General features: G+C 40.9%; 1 protein-coding gene across 2 annotated transcripts in view; it reads left to right on the top strand.

Annotated features, from left to right (window-relative positions):
- Zdhhc13 (zDHHC palmitoyltransferase 13) overlaps positions 1–26,898 on the top strand; it is a 38,252-nt gene that overhangs the window by 10,495 nt on the left and 859 nt on the right. For both annotated transcript variants that reach the window (XM_085841710.1, XM_085841711.1), the window contains exons 4-16: positions 1,170–1,247; positions 2,658–2,802; positions 4,080–4,144; positions 4,914–5,076; positions 5,283–5,408; positions 8,456–8,589; positions 10,907–11,009; positions 15,419–15,541; positions 16,379–16,441; positions 17,106–17,199; positions 18,574–18,657; positions 22,570–22,727; positions 24,930–25,027. In XM_085841710.1, coding sequence (XP_085697836.1) covers positions 1,170–1,247; positions 2,658–2,802; positions 4,080–4,144; positions 4,914–5,076; positions 5,283–5,408; positions 8,456–8,589; positions 10,907–11,009; positions 15,419–15,541; positions 16,379–16,441; positions 17,106–17,199; positions 18,574–18,657; positions 22,570–22,727; positions 24,930–25,027 — 1,434 coding nt within the window. The remainder of the gene's footprint in view (positions 1–1,169; positions 1,248–2,657; positions 2,803–4,079; positions 4,145–4,913; positions 5,077–5,282; positions 5,409–8,455; positions 8,590–10,906; positions 11,010–15,418; positions 15,542–16,378; positions 16,442–17,105; positions 17,200–18,573; positions 18,658–22,569; positions 22,728–24,929; positions 25,028–26,898) is intronic.

Here is a 26,898-nt window from a genome sequence, read left to right as displayed (position 1 = left end):
TCCCATCATAAAGATAAAGGATAGTGAAAGAGGATGTGTTTTGAAAACAGAAGAATAAGATTGCTTTCTCAAGATAGAAGTTGCATCTTAGTCTAGAAGAAGCAATGAAATATTTTGGGTTATAACATCAGACGGAGTAGATATGTAGAGAATTAGACTTTGAAAACAGTTAAATGTGGAATATACTTTGCAGTGAGCATATAATGGTTTATGGAGTTCTTCTAATTTAGCGTGTCCAATGCGGGTGGGTAGTAAGGGTTTGAATGTGTATGTCTCAAATCAGGACTATATGTGTAAAATGTTTAAGGCTTAAAAAAATTAAAATTTAGTAGTTTAAAATCTTATAACACATCATACCAACAGACAAACTGTGGTATAGTCTTTAGATAATGTGATACATGAAGCACATCTTTGAAGTAAGGAAATAAACTACTCTAAACTAGAGAAGAAAGTTATTTTCATTACATAATAAGTTCACTATATACAGTACCTCATATTCTTTGTTCCCAAAATGGAACATTCATAATTTCTAATTTTTCTAAAATGATTTTAAATCCATTTTTTACTATTTTAAGAATTTATTCCCATATGCTATGTCTAATTATGAAATGCTAAAAATGATAAAATCTCACCTTTCTCTTTCTACTTTGAAGCTATTTAAGAGTGCTATAGTCATTAGAATGTTCAGGAAAGTTTCCATGTGTTGGGCTTGTGGGTGATAGAGGAACGCTAACTATAGCAAAAATAATTATGACTATAGTATTAAGTGTTTCACCAGAGATTTGTCGGATGCTGTCATACATCCTTTTGAGACTTCCATAGATCTGGGCCCTTCAGGAGAATTACTATAATTTCTGTTTTATAATACAGTGTGAAGAAAATTGGGTTGGTAGAGTACTTGCCTATCAGACAACGGAGTCCTGGGTTGGATCCCAGTGCCAAATAAAAACTGGGTCTGGTGGTGCACCCCTGCATTCCCAGCACTCAGGAAGTGGAGACAGGATCAGAAGTTAGTTTAAGGTCATCTTTGGCTGCCTAGTGAGTTTGAGGCCAGCCTGGGATACATGAGACTTCATCTTGTGAGGGAGGGAGGGGAAGGATAGAAGAAAGCCTTTTCTTTCTCAATGTGAATCTTAAATTTCATGTCTCATTTTCATTGCTTTTAACAGGTTTTATATTTCCAAAGGTGCTGTGATAGATCAGTTGGGTGGTGACCTAAATTCAACTCCTCTTCACTGGGCCATCCGGTAAGATGCCTGGGGAAGTTTTGACATACGAGGCTAGTGGCAGCATGTCATAACCCCAGCTGCAGGCAGGGGAATGGGTATTATTTTTGGTTTTTGTTTTCTTTTGTTCCCTGGGGAGTGAGTGGGGGGGGGGTGTTTTTGTTCTTGTTTTGTTTTTGTTTTTGAAAATACAGTGAGGCTTTGGGGTTTCTAGAAGAGTTGGTTTAGTGTTGGATCGTATGCTCCAGTGTGATTATCAGACTCAAATGTGTTGGGATTTCTGTTCTAAAACTGGAATGAATATCTCTATTTGGTTCGTATAAATGAATACAGTAGTTCAACTCTAAAGTCAATCTTCAACCTTAGCTACTCATTTGGAAACTCAGTGTAGTGCCGTTTTAAGGTGATTGAATCCCTCAATCTCTTTAAAGTATATCTCTGTCTCTTAAGATCAAATGGGTAAAGTCCTTTGAAGTTGATGCAGGATAATCTTGAGTAGGCCGGCTTAACATGGCATTTATGGTATCTTCTTCTTTGCTGTGAGGTGCACTGATCCTCTGAAGCTGAAGGTCTAAATCTGTCTGCCTAACCCACTCTGCTTGCTGAGGTTGTAACTCAAGTGAAATTAATTGTTACTGCAAGGCAGAGAGCTGACTCTTGTTTCCATAGGCAAGACTTTTGAAGAACCTAAGCATCACTCTTGTCCTTCAAGATACTGATGGTAGTGTCCATGAAAATGAGTTATGTTTGGAGATATATATATATATATATATATATACACACACACACACATATATAGTGCATGTGTGTGTGTATGGCTCTATATGGTTATTAATAATGTGGTTTATTAATATATATGGTTCCTATCTTAATATTTTTACAATGTATCCATAGTCTTAATATTATACTATAATGTTTCTGGCTCATGATCATGTTTTAGTTTCAAAACCAGGGGTGAAGCTGGCAGGGTTTTAAGGTTTTCATTGTTCACATTAGTCATTGGTATTACATGCTATAGCAGCATAAGGTTTAATTTAGATTGTGAGGTTATCAAGTTTATCATTTGCCCCAAGCATGGTCATGTAATTCTGAGTTGTACTATTTAAGTAAAAGACATTTGTGGCTCACAAAATGGTTCAGTGGTTAAGAGTACTTGCTGCTCTTGCAGAAGACCAGAATTCTGTTCTAGAACCCACTGTGAGGTGATTCACAACTCCCTGCATGCAACTTCAGCTCCAGGGAATCAGAGACCCTCTTCTGGCCTCCTCTGGCATGCACACATATGGGCACATATACACACCTATACATAAATAAAAAAGAATTCCTCATGCCTTAGAGGGATTCTGTGGTTTCTTCTTGGGTGTTATTTGGTTCTCTGCATGAATTCTGCTTCTACAGAATAAAGCACATTGGAAATTTTCCTGTTCACAGACAAGGGCATTTGCCTATGGTCATATTATTACTCCAGCACGGTGCAGACCCCACTCTGATTGATGGAGAGGGATTCAGCAGCATCCATCTGGCGGTCCTGTTTCAGCACATGCCCATCATAGCGTATCTCATCTCAAAGGGACAGGTATGTTTTGTCATGCACCTTATATTCTGGGTAGTGTAATTTGAAGATATTGGGAGGGTTATTGGCCCTGGTCTACCGTCAGTTTTAAATTGGAGTTAATGGCTATCCAGATACTCAGAACTAACCTTAGTAAGCCAACCTAGCTCTTGAACACTGGATTTTTTTTTTCTTCATTAGAGGGAGAAAGACAGGTTATTTTAGCTCAGCATCACTTAATGGTTCTGAAACTTATAAACCTGTAATAGCTTTTCTTACGATACCAGTAATTTTCAGGGTTTTTTCAATTGACCTCAGAGCCTGTATTTTTCTTCTGCTTGAGTGTAGAAATGGTTGTCAGGTCACTATTAACCCATCGTTTGCTTTCATTATTTGAGCTCAAATGGGAGGCCAATTTGAATATGAGCATCTCATTTATTGTTCTCTGTGTAATTCGACGAAAATGACGTTCTTCAGAGCATGGATTAAATTATAGGCTGTCACCAGTGGGAGTTCTGCTGTCAGCTGTGCTTGCTGGAGTGTGCTCTGACAGCAGGGTGGTTTGTGTGTTAGCAGTCTTGTCTGGAATGAGTGTGGAAACATGTTTGCACAAATGCCATTGGATTGATTATTTTCCCTCTATAAGCACTTTCTCTCAGACAGCGCAGTGAAGTGGAATAATTATAACCTCTTGGGCTTCAGTTTTTAAAATGTACGAGAAAGGAGACCCTCGTGCTGCTTCCCGAGTTAGTTCTCTTTCTCCGGGGCCATAAGAACCCTCAGTAACTTACATTCTTTCACTTGATCAGAGCACTGTTGTACCTCACACTTGCTGTGTTTTGTAAAAGGACTATATCCTTGTCAGGATATGCTTCCCTTTTTCCTTCTCTTCCAATAAATATAAAAGGAGTTTTGATTTTTTTTTCTTGTTTAACTATTTGAAGCAGTGACTCTGAAGATAAGTAACCCACTGTTACTGGGTGGATGGTAGTGTGAGCCCATGCAGCAGGATTTAAGCCAGGTGATTTCAAGAGCTCTCATTTTCAGTGGAGATTGTCAGCTACCCTCCATTTTTCTTTCACATTATACAACACTTTATATTCATATTCTCCCTTTAAAATATTTTGTAGCATTCTATGGATTTTCACCCTGTTTTAAAAAAGCACTTTTTTTAACTTAAGTAATATTAGAACCATTTAACAGTTACAGAGATGAAGGTGTTCAGGAAGTATTTACCTACTAAGAAATGCAACGTTTTATACTGTGTTCACAGTTCTGCTAATTGATTCCTTTTTGACTAGAGTGTGAATATGACAGATGTCAACGGACAGACGCCTCTCATGCTATCGGCTTACAAAGTAATTGGGTGAGTGTTACCGGATCCCGTCAGTCTGCTTCTTGGTTCCTGTGAGCTTTCTGTGAATATATTCTCAAGTCCTTTGGTCTGTGAGATGCTGGAGACTTTCCACGTGGGCCTGAGGAGGTGTACATAGAATACACCATCCAGTACATTTTCTCTTGGTAGCTTTGACGGGAAAGTTTGAAAGTTTACTGAGTTCGTATTCCTTAGCGTATACTCATTAAGTGACTGATGCCTCTTTTGTACCTGAAGAAGTGACAAATTTAAATGTTCTCCTAATCACAGATCTCTATGGTAAACCTACTTTTCTAACGGCAGTGAATTTGAGGTTCTCTGCTATTGCTGACTGCTCTGAAGACACTGATAGAGCCGGTACATAATGGGAGTCTATGATAGGATGAGGTCAGATACATGCCTGCTTAAGTGAGACATGCTTAGTGTTTAATTGTACAGCACTTAATATTGGCTAAGGTTAAGTAGACAGGATTTTTAAAATATTAATCACTAAATAAAACAGCAACATGAAAAAATCTTTCTTATCTCCTGTATTACTATCTAAATTGCATCATGGCTACAGTAAGCATTTTTAAGGACTATCTTTCTTGTTTCTTTGATCTTTCTTGTTAATAACTAGACTAGAACTCTGAGAGATCCCTTAGTTCTTTAGAGCACGTGCTGGTTAACGATACACTAATCTTAAAACTTCTCTTTGCAATGTCTTCTTGTATCTTCATCCTTACTAATGCCTTGTGATATTGTTACTGTTTTGAGACAGGCCAGAACCAACTGGATTTCTTTTAAAGTTTAATCCCTCTCTCAGTGTTGTTGATAAAACACATCAGAACACTCCTCTTCACTGGGCAGTTGCAGCAGGAAATGTCAGTGCAGTTGATAAGCTTTTGGAAGCTGGTTCTAGCCTGGACATCCGAAATGCTAAGGTATGACCTGGTATTCTTTTCTTCACTTCTTTGTATCTTCAGTTAAAAGATGGGTATGTAATACACTGGTAGCGAGGTCCTAGAAGATAAATATTAACAATAGTAACTACTCTCAGCATAAACATGTTGACTCTATGATTCTGGTGAAAGGTGTTTTAAACCTGTAATATATTTTAAAAATATGTTATTATAATTTATTTTTTTAGGGAGAAACACCTCTTGATATGGCTCTACAAAGTAAAAACCAGCTCATTAGTCACATGCTAAGAACAGAGGCCAAGATGAGAACCAACAAACAGTTTCGGCTTTGGCGATGGCTGCACAAATGCGAGGTATTGTGTGTAAAGAAGTTGTTAGCCTTTGTCTTTAGGGCAGCAGAGAAGGCTAGAGATTAAACTTTGTGCTGCAGAGGATCTGCTCATAGCATCTTTCCTATGCATCGCACTGCCCAAAGTAAGAAATAGGGCATTTCACTGGTTGTTCAACGTTAATTTCTGAGGTAGATGGCAATAAACTATATGTTACCTGGTGGATATTTGCAAATTGACTTAAGGAATGAATTGAAGTGTAGAATAGGTTTGATTGTTAGAGTGGTACCTACTTGAGAACAGTTCAGCATCTAGTAGACGTTTGCAATGTGAGGTATCAAAACTGGCCTTCTGCCCTGCCAGCCTGTGACTGAGCCTCCTCATCTCCTTAGGTAGCTCTTCCTTCCTACCTGTCTGTCATGGTTGTGCTGTCAGTCATCCCATTTATCCATGCTGGTGTCCTGCCTGGTCTTACTGTCACTATATCTCTGGAACCTGACCTCATCACTTCACAAATGCCATGTTAGTCCAGCCCCATTAGTCTTCATGTAGATTTATTTTCCTATTGAAAAATCACATTTTTTAAAACTTTGCAATTCCTCACTATAGTGTTCCAAATTTAAAGTGAGCTAAACAGTTGAAAAGAAAAGAAAAGTTTAGGAACTTTAGCTTTCTCTCCTAAATGGCTAAGAAAACGAAGCCATAGCTGTGTGAATATAATTCACATTGACAAAATGGGTATTTGGTTGATTAATGCTTTTGTTCTCAAATACAATAGTGTCTTTTCAAGTCATATTAATAGTTATACTTTCAGAATAATTCTGATTAGCAGTTGCAAGATTTTTACATAAAAATTCACGAGTGCTGTACTTAATTGTCAGTTGGGGTAAAGTAGGGAGAGGACTCCCCAACTTCTTTGAATTCAGTATGCCAAGATTCTGTCCTAGACCTTCCTTTCTACCTACTAGTTAGTTCCCTAAGAGGCAACTGCATCTTGCCATCCCCCAGATTTCTCTCTTCAGCGTAGATCATCTAGATTGCTAAACTCAGTCACCTATTCAACTCAGCCAATCCGTGTCTGATAGACACTGCAGTATAGCACATCAGGAAGTGTCCTGTAGGCACCTGCAGATGGCGCAATAGAACCAGAACTCCTGTTCTCTTCCTTCCCACCTTCACTCATCTTCACATCTCAAGAGAAGCACTCCAAATGCTCCTGCCTTTCATTTATAGATAGAATTTGACACACACACACACACACACACACACACACACACACACACACATCTCCAATGCCATGTTAGTACAACAGATGAGTACTTGAAAATGTAAGTCATATTTACCTCAAATTCCCAGATATCTTCCCATTCTTCTGGTGTAAAAGCTAAATCCTGACAGCTGCCTGCTGTCTTAGTTAGGGTTTCTATTGCTGTAATAAAACACCATAGCCAAAAGCAACTTGAGGTGGGGGAAGTTTATTGTTGTAACTTACACTTCACAGTCCTTCCTCAAAAGAAGTCTGGGAAGGAAATCAGGGTAGGAAAGTGGAAGTAGGGACTGATGCAGAGTCCGTGTGGGAGTGCTGCTTTTTTCCCTTGTCCACCTTACCTGCTCAGCTTCCTTTCCTGTGACATACTGGACCTCCTACCCAGGTTGGGTACCTCCCACAGTGGTCTGGGCCCTCCCACATCAATCATCCATTCTAAAAATGCCCCACCTGCCAATTTAGTGAGGACTTTTTTTCAATTTCGGTTCCGTCTTCCCAGATAACCAAGTTGTGTCAAGTTGACCTAGAACTAGCTAGCACACCTGCTAAGCTCCACATGGTCCAGCTTTTTATGTCCTTTAACATTTCTGCTTGTCTTCTCAGCTGGAATTTCAGCTTCATGAAAGAAAGCCTTTCAGTTCATTATCTCCCGTGGGTAGAATAGCACCTCACACAGTAAATAAATAGTGTGGTTCGTGTAGAAGACTGTTATATCCAAGATTTACAGTTATTTCTCTGTTCTGAAACTATTTTGTGATTATATTATAGATTCTAAATTTATTTTTACATCAGTAAGTTAGAACTGGAAACATTTTGAAGACTTGATGCCATTTGAAATTATCTCCTTCCAGATACATGAGTAAAAGTGGAGGAAAATAAGGCAGAGAGCACTTTTCCTCCTTGCTATTTCAAAAACCTAGCTTGCTTTATAGAGACTTATACACAAGGCACCAAAATGCTTGTAGAGCCCAGTACCACTACCCGTGGCCTGTTGGCTCCGGGTTTCATTCCTTTAACATTGTCAAAGCAAGCTGAAGCACTGGCAACCTAGAGAAATATTTTAGTCTTTGACCCCCCTGAGTCCCAAGACCCCTCCTTTGTTTCCTGCTTCTCTGAAACCTTTCCCAGGTTTTCAGCCTGGCTTTCCCATCATTCTTTCTTAGTTACATTTGGGAATCCTTTGTTCTTAATTTTGACTGCTTGTGTTGTCGGAGATCCTGCTTCTTTCTGCCTTCATAATCTTGAGGAAGGTCCTCATTTACTGCTTTCCCACCTCTGTGCAGATTACTCTCAAGACTTGCAAAACGCTAGGCCCATTGTGCAGACTGCCTCCTGGATCTGCCATCTGGTGTCCATAGCCATTCACAGTTCCACATGTTCCAAACCATGCTCAGAGGCCCCTTCAGAACTATTTCTCTGGTATTCTTAGCGAGGGCTCATACTAGCTGGGGCTCAAGGTGCAGTTACTATAAGCCTTCAGTTTAGTCTGGATTGTATTGATTTTGGTATTCCCTTTAATTGCTTTGTTCGTGGTGATGTAGAATACTAACTAAAAGAAAATATTTTTATTACCACTTTCCTTTTAAGAATGCCATTTTTGAGGGAAAAAACAATGCAAAATATTAGGCAAAATTTGTAAGATTGTCTCTGTTATATAAATCAATCATTTTTTAAATTTGACAGCAATATGAAGAAAATTTATTAGTTCCATTAAGTTGTACTGTACTTACAAAGTAGTTCTTCTACTGAACTAGCTATTGTTATGAGTGCAATCAAAAGTTCTAAAACTCTAATTTCTCAATAGCTCTTCCTGCTGCTGATACTCTCTATGATCACCCTGTGGGCTGTTGGATACATCCTGGACTTCAATTCAGATTCTTGGCTTTTAAAAGGATGTCTTCTAGTAGCATTGTTTTTTCTGACATCTTTGTTTCCAAGGTGTGTATATTAGTATTTCAAGGCTGATTATTGCATTCCCAATGTAACTATCTACTTCTGTTCTCTATCAGCTGGAATTTCAAATTGACGTTAAGCATAAATATTACTGAACCATGTGACAGCATCGTCAGGGTGCTAGGGAGGAAGGGTTTGGTGGCATAGCTTTGGGCTGAAAGCCAGTTGTTCAACCCAGTAGTGTGGTTGAACCGACAATTGATGGAAAGTAAATAATGTGGGCCACACATTACATCATTCAGTTTGTCAGCAATGGACAGAGTTCTCTAACAATTTTATATCTTGAAGCATTTACCCATTTTTTCACAATTTTCTTCCTCATCTATCTCTAAGTTCATTTTACACTAGTTATTTTTCTACTTGACTGTTTTTAGGTAAAGCAGCCTGATTATAATGAGGGGAGGTAATGAAACTGTAAATACATTGTAGTTTTCTTTAAAGCTAACACACACAGAAATGTGCATGATTATACTGATGAATCATATGACCTGGATCCAGGTTTAGCCTTTATACATACCAGTCTGATCTCAGACAAGCTGTTCTTTCTCTCTGTGCCTCAGTTTCTTCATCTGTAAGCGAGGATAATGGCAATAATGGCCAGTTCATGGCTAATGCGTGTAAATGCTTAGAACAGTATCTGGTGCATGGTCTGTACTTGTAATCAATCCTGTCATAGTGCAGTCTCTTCCCTGCCTGATCGACAAGGTGTCAGCTCCGCATGAGTGTAGGTGTCATCCTTGAGTCCCTTGCATCCTTGGTTTTCCCCTTACCTTCGCTCCCAACATTTATCCTGCCAAGCCTCCTACCTGGTCTCCTGCCTTCATTCCTATAGTGTACCCACATAGCGCTCAGGCAGATCAATTTCTGCATCATTTTCTTGTTAAGCTTCTTGATCCAGACTGCTACGTGACACCTGTCACAAATAGCAAGCTCTTATAGCTTGGGAATTCATTGAACTATTTAATTAGACCAAGTGCCCTCCTTTTCCCTGGAAAGTCTTAGTTCAGACATGGAGTTTGCACAGACAGACTCCATTTTTTCCTATTGTAGCATGTACCTGGTGCCAAGTTGAAGTCCTTGGTTCTTCTTAGATATGTTTTTATCTTAATTATGGCTGTGGTCCTCATGGCATTTTTTTTCTTTGAACTAAACAATTTAAATGTTCCTGTCATAGGTACCAGTTGCCAACCCTTGCTTCCTCTCCACTCTTTTTTAAAATCCACCACTAGCCGACAGGAGCCTGACATAGCTGTCTCCTGTGAGGCTCTGCCAGTGCCTGACAAATACAGAAGTGGATACTCACAATCATCCATTGGACGGAGCACAAGGTCCCCAATGAAGGAGCTAGAGAAAGTACCCAAGGAGCTGAAGGGCTCTGAAGCCCCATAGGAGGAACATCAATATGAACTAACAAGTACCTCCAGAGCTCCTAAACCACCAATCAAAGAAAACACATGGTGGAACTTGTGGCTCTAGCTGTATATGTAGCAGAGGATGGCCTAGTTGGTCATCAGTGGGAGGAGAGACCCTAGGTCCTGTGAAAATTATATGCCCCAATATAGGAGAATGCCAGGTCCAGGAATGGGAGTGGGTGGGTTGGGGAGCAGGGCGAGGGGGGAAAGGGTAGGGGATTTTTCGGAGGGGAAACTAGGAAAGGGGATAACATTTGAAATGTAAATAAAGAAAATATCTAATTAAAAAAAAGATATATCTGGGTAAACTATATTTGTTTCTAAGGTGACTATATTGAGTTTGATATGGAAGGCATTTCTGTGTTTTACTTTTGAAACTGTAGTACTGACCTTTTGAACAGTTATGCAGATCATCAGGCTGCTTGTTGTAGCAGTAAGGCTGTTAGTGTGTGGTGACTACTGCCCTTTTAGCTGTTGTGTCTGCCTCTGACGCCAGCTCAGAGTCAGAGTGCTCAGGCTCTGTACACCTGCTGTGTCATAAACAGAAACTTGCTTACAGGTGAAGGTGAATTTCTATTTACATTTTTATGTTTTGGTATATTTAAAAATTATATGAAAAATATGATATGATTTATCACAATAGAAATATAAACTATTCATTGAAAATGTATTGTTTCTATGAATGAAATAGTTATGAGTAGCTTAGAGGAACTGGAATGTGTACTTTTGGAAGGTTATTGTACAGTTTTCTCATGTGCAAGAATAAACTGACAGTCGGGGAAGAAAGCTGCTGCTGGTGTAACTGTCATTGTTGTTGGAGAATTAGAATAATTAACATGAACCATACCAGTGCCTTACTTCACTAACATGCTCTACCCTTTTCTTTACAGGTTTTTGGTTGGCTATAAGAACCTTGTGTACTTACCGACAGTCTTTCTGCTAAGTTCCATTTTTTGGATATTTATGACTTGGTTCATCTTATTCTTTCCTGATATCCTTTAAGCTTAGATGAAATGCATATCTTGTTTTACTTTCAAAAATCATTAATGCCAACTGGGCATGGTGGCACATACCTTTAATCCCAGCACTCAGGAGGCAGAGGCAGGCAGATCTCCGGGAGTTCTAAGCCAGCCTGGACTACAAAGCGAGTCCAGGATAGCCAGGAATGGTTACACTGAGAAACCCTATCTCCAAAAACCAAAACACAGCAAAATATTATTTCCATTTGTAACAGCATACACATGTCCAGTCTTCATCTCTTTCCAGACTTCCTTCTTTGTCCTTGCTATGAAGCCGTTGTAACACTCCTTTGCTTATATGACAGGAAGAAATGTGATGGGGAAGAAGTGTGCTTCTTAGCTTATTGCCTTACTTTCTATGTTCTGCGTCAACGGTATTTCTGAAAAGAAGAGGGTGCTTATCGAGGAAATACATAGGAGAGACGTAAGGATCTTTCCCATAGGAACAAAGAGGATGGCATATGAGTTTTCAGAGTGCACATATCTATAGCCATTGTACCTGTTTTTGCTTTAATACTGTTTAGCTGTTTAATTCTAACCTTTGTTTCTAATATGGGTTATTTTCCTTTAACCTAAATGAAAGCATAAGTAGTATAGATATCACTGGGCTTAAAAGAAAATATCTCTAACCTTTGTCCTGTAATTACTGATTTGGTGGTTGTTTTAATTAACACTAGCTTTCTTATTACCACTGAAGACTACCACAGTTCCTATCAGATCATTTATAGGTGACTCAGTTTTCATAGAAGCTAGGACAGGGGGCATTGTATTGAAAAGGGATGATTGATATTTTTATGTCACTGAACAGATTTTGAAATTATAGGTAAATATAAGCAACTTCAGTTATTCTAGATTTTATACGTCAGATTATTTTGATTTTGCAGAATCAAAAATTAACAAGACATAAAATCCCATCATTTATTAACCTCATTTGCAGAAATTCTCACTTGACTGTAAACTAGGAACTGCTTGGTACTTGTAAAGGTGTATTTATTATGTTAGGAAAATTGATTTTCATAGCTAGATAGAATCTTAAGTGTCAGGAGGAACTCATATGCTAGAGTGAAGGCATGCAAGCCAGTAGATGGCACACCTCACTCAAGGCTAGTGTTTTCCAGGCTGAGTGTTACATGCTGCTAGAACTGCCCTGTGGATCAGCTGCTGTTTTGCCTGTAAAGACAGAGCCCAAATATTTAGACTTGCCTTTCTGAGGCTGCCAATTAGGATTGGCCCTGGGCTTCTTCTGTCCCAGTGATCTCTTATGGGAAAAGGGTCAAGAACACTCTGAAAGCATGTTGTCTTGGTTCTAAATTTCAGGACCTTTTTCTTATTTCGTTGTTGCAGATGAGATCTCACTTTGTGGTGCTGGCTACCCTGGAACTTACTGTTTTGGCCAAGCTGGCCTCAAATTCACTAAGATTCAGATAACTCTCCTGAGTGTTAGAATTACAGGCATGTACTACTGCTCCCAGTGTAAAGGCTGGCTTTCCTCCCTGTCAGGGATTTGAACCCAAGGCTCTCACAAGATAGGCAGGGATAATCACTAACAAAGATGACCTTTTCTTTATGTTAATGTGCCATTGGGCAAGTTACTTAACTTCACCAAGTCTGTTTTTCCGTCAGTTGGGGGCAATAGTACCAAACTCTTGAGGAAGCTGCAAGAGTTACTATGCTATGATGTATAAAGAGCTGTATACAGTCCTCACTCCATCATCGCTATTTATAAATGATACCTCATGTTTTAGGGACAACTCAGTGATTGTTTTCTTTAGGTTCTTTCATGTGTGCAATAAGTAATGTATTTGGATTATATGAGAAGGACTGGATGAAAGAAATGAGCCTTAGTAATGACTACAATTAAGATTTGGTAAGAAATGATGAGCCACTGAGTGCTTCCTTTATGGTCCTGCTATACTTAAGTCTAAGTGCTAGATAGGTAGGTGTAAATCCCTATATGATTTCAGAGTCAGCTATAGATAGGACTTAGTTTTTAGGTCAAATAGCAAATAATCTAAGGAGCTTGCTATGCTGATACACACCTGTGATTCCAGCACTTGGGAGATGAGGTAGGAGAATGGAAAGCTTGAGGCTAACCTGGGCTCCACGATGAGTTCAAGTCCAGCACAAACTCCTAGGTCTCATACTTACACCAGAAAAGGAACAAAAGAGGGAAGAGAGTTGGTGTGACTCATGACTGAGCTTTCAAGAAAGCTGTCCGACTCTAATTTAGTAGTAGTACAGGAACGTGCGTGTCCACACAAAGCAGCTCACACTAGCCTAGAATTCCCTCTGTACCCCAAGTTGTCAACTCAAAAGCCTACTGCCTTAGCCTTCCAGGTGTTGACATTCAGCTCAAAGTTCAGTTTCCAACTTTGAGTAGTAAGAGTTGAGCATCTGTTTTATGGCCTCTGAAGTTAGTAGAAGGTAGCTCAGTAACACCTTGTAAGGCAATACTTACTGTGCTGAGCCAATAGTATTTACATTGGGTAAAGTCAGACTTACTACTTTCTCATTGACTTATTACTACACACTCATTTCTTCTCTGGAGCAAAATGGTACTTTGTAATTTTTAAAAACATTTTAAAGTGGACAGTTTTTAATCCTTATAACCTTTTTCAGTATCAATCTACTCATATTAACAGCTTTTCCCAAATAGGATATAATGTGCAAGGAGGGCAGGGTTTTTTTTTATGTATTAGTATTTTCTTTTACTTACTCACTTTATATCCCACTCACTGCCCCCTCCCACGGTCTTTCCCTCCATCCCCCCTTCTCTTCTCCCTGCCTGGGTATCCCCTTACCCAGGCACATCAAGTCTCTGTGAGGCTAGGTCCGTCCTCTCCCACTCAGGCCAGACAAGGCAGCCCAGCTAGAAGAACATATCCCATATACAGGCAACCACTTTTGGGATAGCTCTGCACCCAACCCCCACTCCAGTTCTGAACCCACATAAAGCCCAAGCTGCACATCTGCTACATATACTGGGAGAGGCCTAGGTCCAGCCCCTGTCTGTTCTTTGGTTGGTAGTTCAGACTCTTGAGAACTCCAAGAGTCCAGGTTGATCTTCCTTCTTTATTAGTATTTTCTTTTACTTACTCACTTTACATCCCACTCACTTCCCCTCCCAGCCTCCCCCTCCCACATCCTTTCCCTCCATCCCTCTTCCCCTTCTCGCTGCATGGGTATCCCCCTACCCAGGCACATCAAGGCAGTAATCTTTCCTCCTATTAGAGGCCATCTTCCTCCTATCCTTCCATAAAAGTCCCCAAGCTCCATCCACTGTTTGGCTGTGGTTATCTGCATCTGTCTTTAAGTCAGCTGCTGGGTGGAGCCTCTCAGAGGACATCCTTGCTAGACTCCTTTCTGCAAGCATAATAGACATTATATCTAAACCCTAGATAGGAAACAGAAGAAGATGGACTGCCAGTGTTTCACACCATGGTGCAAGTTTGGTACCTGTGAGGAAAAGGTCAGAAGAATTTGCTATCTTAATAGAAAAGGTTCAGAAATGTAGACATGTCCATAATGGTATGGTCTCATTTTCCCCAGCATGGTCTGCTTTATCCCCACCTCACTTTACTCATTGTCATAACACACACACACACACACACACACACCAGCCCCTGCATTTCTTATAGATAGGATAAATTGTGGGTGGGTTGGTTTCCCTATCACTCCATTGGAGTTCCTGCCTGGGTACAGGCGGTGACCTTTCCAGTTTCCATATCCCCAGTGCTGTGAATCACAGCTAAAGTCACTCCCATTGATTCTTGGGTACCTCCCATATCCCAGGTCTCTGTCTCTTCCTGGAGATGCCCCCTACCTCCTCAGCCCTGTCAATTGCAGATTTCCATTCATTTTCATCGCCATCTGGCCATCAGGAGGACAATTTCTAATTTAGAACAGTTACAAGGGCAGGTTACTAAACTCTAGTAAGAAACTCGTATAAGCATTTATCTACTTTACAGGGAAAATGCATTGAAATCTCAGACCCAAGTGCATTTCTTTGAAGTGTCTTGTGAAAAAGAACAGAGAATGTGTTTCTGGATGGTCTGAGGACAGCCACAGTTACACCTTAAGAAGTTATCTTTGGAAGGCTTGGATGTTTTTTCAGTTTTCAGAATGGTTGCTGGTTTTCTTTAGTACTTAAAATGGGCTTCAACAATGACGAAGCATTAGTTACTGACTAACCAGGAGCAGATTCTGTCGGATTAGAAAATGGAAGAGGGACACTTTGGGTGGTGTGTGTAAATAGGGAAGTCAGGGGCGGGATGCAGGAGAGAGAGGTTCATGGAGACGATGATGCTTCATGGGGATGCTTGCTTCGCACATGATGCTTTTCTCAGTAGAGGTCGGCTGTGTTCCTTAACGTGCCTTTAACATGCAGCAGGTAGCCCTTTCTATTTTGCTTTTATTTTCAGCATCATGGCCTTTCTCTATTTTTTCTACAAGACTTGGGCAACTGATCCAGGCTTCACTAAGGCTTCGGAGGAAGAGAGGAAAGTGGTGAGTCTTTTTCTGTTGTGTTTTTCTGAGAGATGCAGCCATGCTGGCCTTTGTCTGCTACTTAATAGGTACAACATAAAATGTGGGCAGATTAGATCATCAAAATGAGATTTCTGCGGTTACACTTTGTCATTTGTATACAAGTCTTTTTAGAAACACCTATTTTCTGTAAAAAGTGATCCTTCATCAAACTTTATTACACTTGAGTTTTATTAGACTTGTCAGATCTCCCTCTTCATTACAATTTTAGTCTTGAATGCCTGCCTGCATGTCCAAGTGATGAGAATGTACCTTATCAGGTTCCTGCTTCCTAATAGCTGAGGGGGGTACCCCCTTTTCTTCCTCATGTGTGAAATTGCCAGAGACATGGCCTCTTTGCATCTGTTTCTAGAGTTTAGAAGTTAGGGAGAACCTTGTCTTCCACCACCGAAGGCCTGTCCTGGAAGGCCGAGCAAGCGAGCGAGGCCTGTGCTTGCGGCTTTCCGTTTGGGTGCTTATCCTTCATGAGTGGGGTGTGTGTCTGTCTGTCTGTGTGTCTGTTTGTATCTATGTTTCTTTCTTTGCCCAGCAAGCTGTAACTGCCATTTGTGAGAAGGTGGTAAAGGGGCATGGAAGGATAATCTCTAGCAGTCAGACTTCTTGGCCACTGCCTAACAGAACACCTTGAAAAGTTACATTGTTTCAAGAATGGAGTGACGTGGCTAGGAGTATTCCACGTTGCTATTCTGGCTACTTGCGAAGCTGGAGGTGGATAAAAGCTGTGCAAATGGCATATGACTGTGGATAGATAGCACTGCCCAGTTAAATGCACCCTAAGGCCAGGTGTTTGTCTTTCAGAATATCGTCACCCTCGCAGAGACTGGCTCTCTGGACTTCAGAACATTTTGCACATCATGTCTTGTGAGTCTCTTTTGTTAATACTTTGTTTTTCATAGTAAGGGCAAATTCTTAGTAGCATTGGTTACATAAGCATTTATTCAATCCTCATGGCATGTGAATGCACTTTCCTTTTTACCTGGTTCTAATTTTGTATTTCTGTCAGACCAGTTTTCCACTATGAGCATGTAAGAGAACATGAATACTCACAAAGCTCTCTGTGCCTAATCTCTGTAACCTATCCATAGTGCTTTTCATTTGCCTTTCCTGACAAGAAGTGGATGTCAGAATTCTGCAAGTCAGAAGCACCTTAGCATCTTAAAACTACATAACTGAAATCTCTTACTTTGCAGTTGAGTTGAGGCTTAGAAGGGAGTGAATGATTAGAAGAACCTGAAGTGGAACTGTGATTTCCATTTTCTTATTCCAGTGCTGATGCCGAATGTGGCACTGCCTGAGTTTTCCTTAGCCAGTATGAACAGTCTCTGAAATCAGAGCTCTCTTAGTGAGGCTCATTCCTGTCACGTACAGAAATACATATTAGTAAGGCCTTCCAGAGCTTCTCAGTGACTGAATCATCTATTTAGGATTATTTGTGCCCGTCTTCTATGACGTAAGATTAAAGTTTTGCTATGATTTGTTGCTGCCAAAGACCATTTTTGCTTAGGCCTCTCTTAATTGCCCTCAGATAAGGAAGCCTTTAAGATCACTCCATTGCCACGTGTGCAACTCCTGTGTGGCTCGCTTTGATCAGCACTGCTTTTGGACTGGACGCTGCATAGGTGAGAGACTTAACTTTTTACTTAACCTCTGTGGTGAAATTAAGCACATGTAGTTATGAATGTGGTGCAGAAAGAAATAGAAACCCGTCCAAGGTCTCCATTCTGTAGCTCTTCAAGAATCTTTACAATAAAGACTTGGGAAGTAACTAACATTGTTAATGACAGTTATTGTCAGTTGTGTAGTATTTTGGAGATTATGAAATATTTTCATGTGTGGTCTCTGATTTGATCGTTAGGACACACCTGTGAGGCTGTTATTACTGTCTGCATTTCAGAGCAAAGGTGTAAATGATTGAGATCATCTTTGTCATATTAGTTCTCCACGCCAAATGTCACACTCTCTCCTTAGGTTGTAGCTTGACTTTCTTACTTCTCTTTCCACCTGCCTCCTTAAGTGCTCAGACAGGAGATGAGCCACAGTTAATCTGTGATTGTCTTCACTAAGGGTTTGCTTTGTACCCCTGGGGAGCCTGAGGCGGCAGATCAGGGAGAGTCCTGTGATACAGTCGGATGGTCTCTTTTCTTCTGGGGATGGGATCCCAATCTTTCTGTCATAAAGATTAAATGATTGATACTCTACCAGTTAAATTGAATGACAGCAGGGGAACCGTCATAAGGGGCCCAACTACTGTGTGTTTATCAAATTATATTTGACAGTGTTTCCGTCTCCATAGTCCTATTTGATTGACACACGCCTATGAAGTGACAGAGGTCTGATCTCTTCTTGCTATTACAAGTGAGACTGTGGGATCAGAGAAACCAAGTGACCTTGCCACAGTAACACAGCGAGTAATCATAAACAAGGGATACTTGTCACAGTGTGTCTTGATGGTACTGAATATTCCTGCTTCTAAGGAAAATGAGACTGATATGGTGGTAACTGAAGATCGTTTATGTTGTTAGCAGCAAAAGGCTCCCACATTCACCACCAAGTGTCTGACATACTGCAGCCTTTCTGTAGGCTGTGGGTTCTCCTCAGCTGTTTCTAGTGTCCACCAAGGATGGTGTGGACTTGCTGCTCCTCACACTTGCTGTTTCTGTTCCCTTTCAAGTTAGTCTTTGATGTCCCTGAACACATTCCATGGGAAGAGACCAGATGTGATTTCGCCTGCTACTTCCCACTAACAGTGTAGGCCAGTCCAAAGCTGGTTCTGCCTAATTAACTTTGCTCTATGCAAACTGTCTTTTTCTAGGTTAGTAGGGAATATTAGTTAACATGGACATCTGACTATCAGAGCTGTCTGCTTGAGTAGTATTCAAAAGCAAAGCAAGCCTTATTTCTGTTTACATAGAAATTTTTTCACAGAAAAGTAGTATTATCTAGGGATTCATCAGGAAAAAAAATGTCAAATGTTTTCTTTCTTTCTGACTCAGGTTTTGGCAACCATCATCATTACATCTTCTTCTTGCTTTCCCTTTCCATGGTATGTGACTGGATCATATATGGATCTTTCGTCTGTAAGTATAAATGCTTCTTATAAGCTTATGCACCCATACCCAGTTCTTTTCCTTGTGAGCCCTTGTCTGTCACATTCTGGCCAGTATGTAAACCATACCTCTAGTGAAAGAATGAAATGGAGGCCTTTAAGCCTCACACTAAGAAACTGTAAGAAGTATAATAAGAGGTAACTCCGCAGTACTTAGAAAGAATACCTGGATAAATCTAAGTGGTCGAATAGAATTGATTATGTCAAGTATAGGCTTACCCTCCTGTGAAGAGAAACAGCTGCCAGGGTGCAAAGCACTTTACCTTAGTGAGTAAAGAAGAGAGGAAAAGAAGGCGCTGGTGGTGGGCAGGTGGGAGGATAGTGGTCATAGTACATTAAAGAGCAAAGCTCTGAGAGTGTAAGCCATTTGAGAAGAATCAAAACCAAGAAACCAGGGAAAGCTGCCACAGTGGAGCAGTTGGGAAGAAAATATTGGCTCACTTGTTCTCCAGTCCAGGAACAGAAATTAACCTTCAGTAGCATTTAGTAAAGGTGCCTAGGTATTACACAGGGCTGTGCTGAGGTGACTGGTGAAGGACAGGGTTTAAACTAACATCTAAAGGATGTTGGTGAACTCTTGAGAATTGTGTAACTATACTCTTCACACCCTGAAGTGGGTGTCCTAGGGGAAGAACCTTAGTGCTGGCATTTATTTATCTAAGTATTTAGAACTTCAGGCTTTTAAGTATTTATGTATTTTGAAGACTGAGAATACTTAGTCATGGACTTGACTACTTGACTTCTGATCTTTCACATCTGGTTACCCCTCTGGTTGTAGCCCCTCATGTCTTAGGTTATTGCTGGGAGCTAAAGTCCTCGGAAACATAGTGTTTTCTTTTTGCCTCTACCTCCCAAACCTTAGCTCTATTGTCCTCTCATGCTGTCTCTTCCTTGTTTAAATGTAGGCATGGGGGTGGGGGGTAGTTTTGTTGTCTTTTATCTATTTTTTGTTTGCAGGGTGGGGGTGAGGTGGGAGGAAGATAATTTGCAGGAATCAGTTCTCTCCTTCCACCATGTAAGCTTCAGGGACCAGACTCGGGTCATCAGGCTTGGCATCCAGCCTTAATTAACAGGCCGGTCACCAGCACTAAGACAGCTCACTGTACACTGTTCCCTGACTTCCCTGTCTACAAGCAGCCACAGTTACAGATTCTATTTTGTTTGGGTTTTCTTGCTTGCAGGTTGCTTTGTACTCTGATATAGTCATAGTGCAGACTTCAGCCACTGCCACACCCTTTTCCTCCTGACATGTTGGATGTTCGTTCTCTAGGAAATGCTTTATGGAACATAACCATGGCCGGCTCAGACAGGCCTAATACAGTCAAAAGTGAGCTTAGTCCTTGTCCAAATCCATAGCAGTCCTGAGCAGTTTGTTTGTTTGTTTGTTTGTTTGTTTGTTTGTTTGTTTTTCGAGACAGGGTTTCTCTGTGTAGCCCTGGCTGTCCTGGAACTCACTCCGTAGACCAAGCTGGCCTCGAACTCAGAAATTAGCCTGCTTCTGCCTCTCAAGTGCTAGGATTAAAGACATGTGCCACCACTGCCCGGCTAGTCCTGAGCATTTTTAACCACCTTAGATTGTCTTATAAGCACAAAAACATTCAAAATCTTAACAGTTTCTCTGACAACTCCCTTCTTAGGCTTGACCATAAAGCCTGTTCTTGGAAGCCTTCTAAGTTGGCCCATGGACCAGCTTGTCTCTTGGACATGACAAGCCAAAAGGAGCCAGACTTCACACCACTCCTCACTAAAAATAATCTTGTTACTTGGTGTCAAGGTCCAGCATAAGACAATGCTGATAAAGACAGCAGCAATTTTCCACCACATTCAATCTTCCCAACTTGTTTTTTTATGACAGACATTTATTTTCTTCCCTTCTTTGTTTTCTCTTTATGGCTTTAACCAGTTTTCATACAATATTTTGTGAGGAGTTACATTGATTCACACTTCTATAGCCCAGCTGAGCATGCTTTGTCACTAATGAAGGTACTAAGTCATTTCTCATTTCTCCAGACAGTAAACAGGAGTTTGTACTCCGTTGCTCTTAACGAGGCCTCATTGGCACCCCTCCTCCTTTGTCTACCGTTCATGTTGTTGTCACTAGAGTCGTGCTGTACACCTCCTCACTGTTAGCTGTTTCTGTCTCAGCACAGCCTCTAGTCACTTCATCTTTTGTCAGGCCTTTTTTTAAAAGTAGAAAGGGGTAAATCAGAAAGTCAGCATCCTACAAGTTACAGGAAGAAAGGTATTAGATCATATCAAGAGAGGGCGTGTAAGTGTCAGAATTACCTGAAGATGAGAATGACTTGTGTGGAATAAGAATTCTCTGTCATGAAAGGAGGTGAATTTGGATGGAAGGGAAGTGGGGAAGAATTGAGAGGGGAAACCATAATAAGGATCTATTATGTGAGAAAAAAATCTCTTTTCAGTAAAGGGGGTAGGTGTGGAGTTCCCTGTCATTGGCCATTGACTGCCTGGGAAGGCTGTATTAGCATGGATTAAATTGTTATTGTTACCTTGCATAAGATAATGTAGATGACCACTTGCAGCCATATCTTTGATACTAGTTGTGAAGTCACTGTTGGTGGTGCTGTTTTCTAAAAAAAAAAAAAACAGGAGGAAGTAGAAATCCATAAGCTAAAAGAAGCTAGCTATTTTCCCCATTCAACAGCTGTTTCTTCCACCTGCTGTGGAAATTATATTCTTGCTTTTTCTTTCTCCCATCAGGTACATAGGATGCCTCTTCCTTTGCTACACTAATGAGAAGCTCTAAAATGTATCATTTGCTTTAATGTCTTGCCCTGATTGTTACTCAGCTCTTGGGGTGCTTTAGGCATATATTCATAAAAGATGGTTTGAATTTAAAAAGGAGAAATAGATATTCAAGACTAAAATGGACAGTCTTGGGCTCGTTTTCTTCCTGTCCCAGGAGATGCTCCTGCTGCCTTGGGGGGATGTCTGAAACTGCTTAAAGATTGTCAGAGAATCATCAAAGAACAAATCTGCAGATTCTCACTTCAGAAATGATCTACCCTTTATGTACAGTCACAGCCCAGGAGCCCCGTGACCTTGAAGATCTGTTTCCTTGTTTCTGCCGCTTCTTACCTGTTTTCTCCTTGCAGCTGCTCTCAGTTCATGGGTCACTCTTAATTGGCATGTAGATTTCCTGGAGGATAAAGTGGGCATTAGTGTTTGAATCTTGCTCTCTATCCTTGTGCTAGACTAATCTGTCTTGTGAAGCCCTTTATCCTGGCCTTTCTTTCTAAGAGGATTATGGCAGGTAGCAGAAGTACACCAAGCCTCGCTCTCCATCAGAGGTTGTGTCCTGAAAAGGCATTTGGATTGAGTATTATGTATTGTGCCACAGTAGTCCCTGTTCATCTGAACATTCAGTGTATATATTTAGTCCATAATGTCCCTAAAAGAGCATAGCTTAGATGTCATCATCTGCAATTGTCAAGCCCTTAAAAATTTCTGGCCAGTGTATTTTACACTGAGTATGCTAAGTGAAGATTTTTCTGGGCCCTTTTTGTTTGTATTCCTTTCCTTATCGACTGCTGGTGGGGTGCCATCACAGCCTCACGACCACTCAGGCCCATTCTCATTGCCAGGAGCTGAGCTGGCATTTAGAAAGCAAACTTCTGAGTTGGATTTCTGCTTTTGTTTTGGTTGTTTTGTTTTACTTTTGAGGCTTAGGTCTTGGGCCAAGAGCATGTGTATGCTAAGGATACTTTCCACCCTGAACTCTCTCCCCATCCCTAAGGTTGAATTTAGATCTATGTTATTGTTGCTCCCTAAATAGAACTATATACTTTTAATCTTCTTGGAGGATATTTTTTTGCCATTGTTAATAATGCTTTCTTTTTTTCCCCACGTGGATTTACAGACTGGTCAAATCATTGTGCCACAACATTCAAGGAAGATGGACTATGGACCTACCTCAATCAGATAGTGGCCTGTTCTCCCTGGGTTCTGTATATCTTCATGCTAGCAGCTTTCCACTTCTCATGGTCAACATTTTTATTAATAAATCAACTCTTTCAGGTATTTCTCATATGGCTCTGAATGACATTTTCAGAGACTAATAGTTGGGTAGAAAGACTTGACTTTAAAATCTGAAGACCAGCGTCCAGTTCCACCTCCAAGGCTCCCTCTGTGAGTCTAGCATGCCATCTCCCACTCTTCATTATTAGTTTCCTTGTCTGTAAGATGAGGACAGTAGTGTCCATCTATTCTCACCGGCAGCTTAAAGGTTAGAATAATAAATTGCTGAGGCTGTCCCTACTTAGGAATGGTCTAATCTGGCCTTTTAGTTTTATGGTACAGAAAAGTGAATTGAGTTGCTCAGAGTCACCCAGCAAGTGGAGACTTGTTCCTTCTAACAGTCCCATTCAGGGGTCTTGTCATCTTATGTTTAAGCTATATAGTGTGTGAAAACATATAAACTGTAAAGTATTAGGCAAATGCAAAGCAGTTATTTTCCTTCAATTCTTCTGATTCTGTTACCTTATATACCACTTAGGTAGATGCAAGAGAGGGGAAGATAAAAGACAGGTCACTAACCAGGGGACAGAGTGAACATGAGTTGAAAAAGTTCATATACCAGGACAATAACAGCCTTGGTTTTCTGTGAAGCTTCCTCCCCTGTCCTGTGTCCCGTTACTATGGTCTGCATGCATGGAATGGGCAACAGTGAGCATTTTTAGCCAGCTATTAATTAATACTGAGGTTTAGACTATTATTCAGCAGAAGCAGAGCAGATCCCACTCATATGGGGGAGTAATGGTAAGCGTGAGAGGACAAGAGAAGGACGTCAGGAAGACTCTGGGGAAAGGAATTAACCCTGACGAAGTCAGCTGCTCAGGTAGCGAGGGAGAGTCAGTGTCATCAGGGAGTGCTCACACAGGTGATACTGTCACAGGGAGTGCTCACACAGGTGATACTGTCACAGGGAGTGCTCACACAGGTGATACTGTCACAGGGAGTGCTCACACAGTTGATACTGTCACAGGGAGTGCTCACACAGTTGATACTGTCACAGGAAGTGCTCACACAGTTGATACTGTCATTTATAAGAACACTTTCCACAACATTTACACATCATGCACTCTTGAGATAGGGAACGAACCATAGTAGTAGCTCTATTTTATGGATACGAAAACAGTGTCTAACAAAAGTCTTGCTAACCAGGGGCCCAGTGATAAGGAGCTATATGAGTTCAGACATCCTTAATAGCTAAGGGGTGCATGGAGTCACAACATCTGAAATGCAAGCTCTCTAGAGGTTAAAGCATGATAATAAGTTCAAGGCCAGTTTGGGCTGCATAGCAAAACCTGTCTGTACTGAGGAAGAAAAATGGACTAAAGGTTTCAGATAATTTTCACAAACAAGAATTGCACAATTGTTTATTTAAGGAATAAAACAATCCAGTTCTTTGAAAACTTTGATTTCCTGAATATTCTGATTTAAGATACTTTTATCTGCATTAGAGCAAACTGAGCAGGCAGGCTGCTGATTAGGAGCAGAGTCTGTGTCCTCACACTGACCTGCTGGTCCCAGCTCTCCTGTCTCTTAGCTCTGCAGCCTTGGAGCACTTGCCTCGCCTCCTGATCCTCAACGTGTGTCTTAGACATTTATCTCAGATCCTCAACACAGTATGAGGAGGGTGGCTAATAACTCCGTTATACAAATTGGATATTGATACTTGGGGTGTTCCAAGGTTTAGATTAGCTAACCCTGTGAACTTCTGTGGTCTATAATGATTTCAGAGTTTCTTAATTACCTTTAGTCCTTACTCTTCAAATTTATGACTTTGGATGTTGTTCCCTTTGGTGTATTAGCCTTTTTAAAGAAAAGCTCAGAACTCAAAATTGTGGTAATTGCACTGATACTACCTGACCCTATTTCAGTTGTTCAACAAATGTGTGTTCTTCTGTTGAAAGCTAAATATGGCCATAAGACATGACAGGAATTAGTGAAAAAATATTTTTATAATTCCGAGTCAATGTGCAGAGTTTTCTTGAGTGTTAATAAAATCCAGACAATAAGTCTAGCCATTATATTTACATGGTAAAATACAGGGTAAGGTTGTGACTCTTTGTCCTCAATGTGATCTTTTGCTGGAAGTCTGAGGGTGAGAATACTAAACAGTTGCCACCATCTTATAATGCACTTTTAAGAATAGTAGAGCTATGATGTTATAATTCTTAATCCATGTTGTAATTCTTGTAATTCCATCTTTTTCAGATTGCATTTCTGGGCCTCACCTCCCATGAGAGAATCAGCCTCTTAAAGCAAAGCAGGCACATGAAACAGACATTGTCTCTCAGGAAAACACCATACAAGTAAGTGAATTCTGATCTGGTCACCAAGTCTGTGGAAGATTCCCAGGTACTGATTTCCTGACCCAGTTCCATTTTCTAACCTATCTCATGGAACTGAGCCTGTTTTTTCTTGGAAGCCTCAAGGTTAGGTTTTAAATGATAAGGTCATATACCCGATGGGGTCATGAATTCAGTCCACTGGACTCAGTGCAAATATAAGTTACTTTGAAGTTTTGCCAGGATGGAGATTCTCCAGTTGAACCAAGTGTCACAAGGTTGTGTCTTGCTGGCAAGGAGTCAGTGTGAGATAGTTAAGCTGGCATGTGTCTGACAAGCCAGCCTCAGGGTTCTCTGTAGAAAGCATCAGGTAGTGTGCTTTGCCAGAACTTCAGCATGGCCTTCTAGCCCCAGAAATTCTTTTATTTCTCTTTGTAATGTGCCCACCTGGGTCAGGGAAAAGCTGCATTTTTAGATTTGGAATATATATCTCCTTAGAACTTTAGCTCTGTAAAACCTGTTCCCAATTTGAAAAATAGAGTGCTTGGTAGGAAGTCTGATCTTGTCATGTGAAAGGACAGGCTTTGAAGCTTATCTCCTGCCACCTACATCAGTGTCTTGGAGGCTGGGCGTATGGCAGAGGTGACGGAGAGCCCTCCAGATTGAGCACTCACTGCGTATCTCATGAGCAGTCTGCTTCAAAGCCTGCTTAGTGTTTGGCGGTTAGACAAAGGAATCAGCGAGGTTTGAGATTACAGTGTGGATTTATAGTGGAGAGAGGAGATGGCTGTGCTCAGGACTGGAGAGTGGTGTAAAGCTGGTGATGCTCACTTCAAACTGGCAGTCATAGTCTGTGTCTTGGTGGTTAAGCTAAAGGGGTGAATATTTGCTTTATTGAAATCTGGAAGCAGGTCAGAGGTGTTCGTGCACGCCTCTAATTCCAACGTTCTTAAAATACAGACGTCTCGTAATAGAGGTAGAAGAGATGTATATCAGGCAGGATCTGATAGAGAAGGGAGGGAGGGCAGGCTGAGGCCTACAGGAACCTCCATGGAGCAGCACAGGTGAGAGTTGAGCCTTATTTGCTAAGGATGAGACCAAGGAACTAAAGACCTTAGAGTCACTTTGAGACTAACCTCCAAATTCCTGTCCAAATCAAGATCTTACTTCTTTGCCCACTTGTTAGCAAATTCAGTAACATTTCTTGAGCTTAACCCTGTGATTGCCAGCATGTCTCCCCACTGTCACTCAGTCAGTTCCACACCTGCAGCCCTCTTCCTGGAAAGACGTTCTCCAGTTAGGTTAGGCCTTTACAGACAGCAGCATGATGCTCATGTAGAGAGAGCCATTCTAACAGCAGATGGTCCAGGGGTACATACACAGTTTGCTGTGTGTAGATTGGCTTTAGCATAAAAGATAGAACATAGGTGTGTGCATTAAAGTTAAATATTCCCTGTGCTGGAGTAAGAACTGTTTCAGGAATTTGATAGAAAAAAAGTGATGCCGAAGACAGTTACGGTTGGAGGCTCTAAAAGAATGTGAATATCAGCTAGATCTTGAGAATCAGCCAGAGATAAGGGTGAGAGAGTGTTCCAGGCTCAAAGTTCACAATCATGGGAAAACAGCTGACATAGGAGTGGGAGGTTTGTTGGTGACATTGAGTCTTGAATACATAAATGAGGAGGTTGGATAGGCTCCTCAGAGCAGAGAGGTATCTTGAAAGGGTTGAGTTTGGAAAGTAAGAGGGTGTGAATGTATAAGGGTTCTACAGACAAGACAGTCTTCAGTGTGTCAGGTAAACTGGGAAGAACTGGGACAGGAGCATGGTTCAGAAGCTTGGGGAAAGGCTCCCTCCCTAGTTATGACTCTAGCGTATGTGAGCTCTCACAGTCAGT

This window comes from Mus caroli, unplaced genomic scaffold, assembly GCF_978045245.1.
Source record: "Mus caroli unplaced genomic scaffold, Mus_caroli_1 scaffold_8, whole genome shotgun sequence".
NCBI lineage: Eukaryota > Metazoa > Chordata > Mammalia > Rodentia > Muridae > Mus > Mus caroli.
Note: the sequence above shows the minus strand (reverse complement) of the source record. Positions and strands in the feature narration are given on the sequence as shown.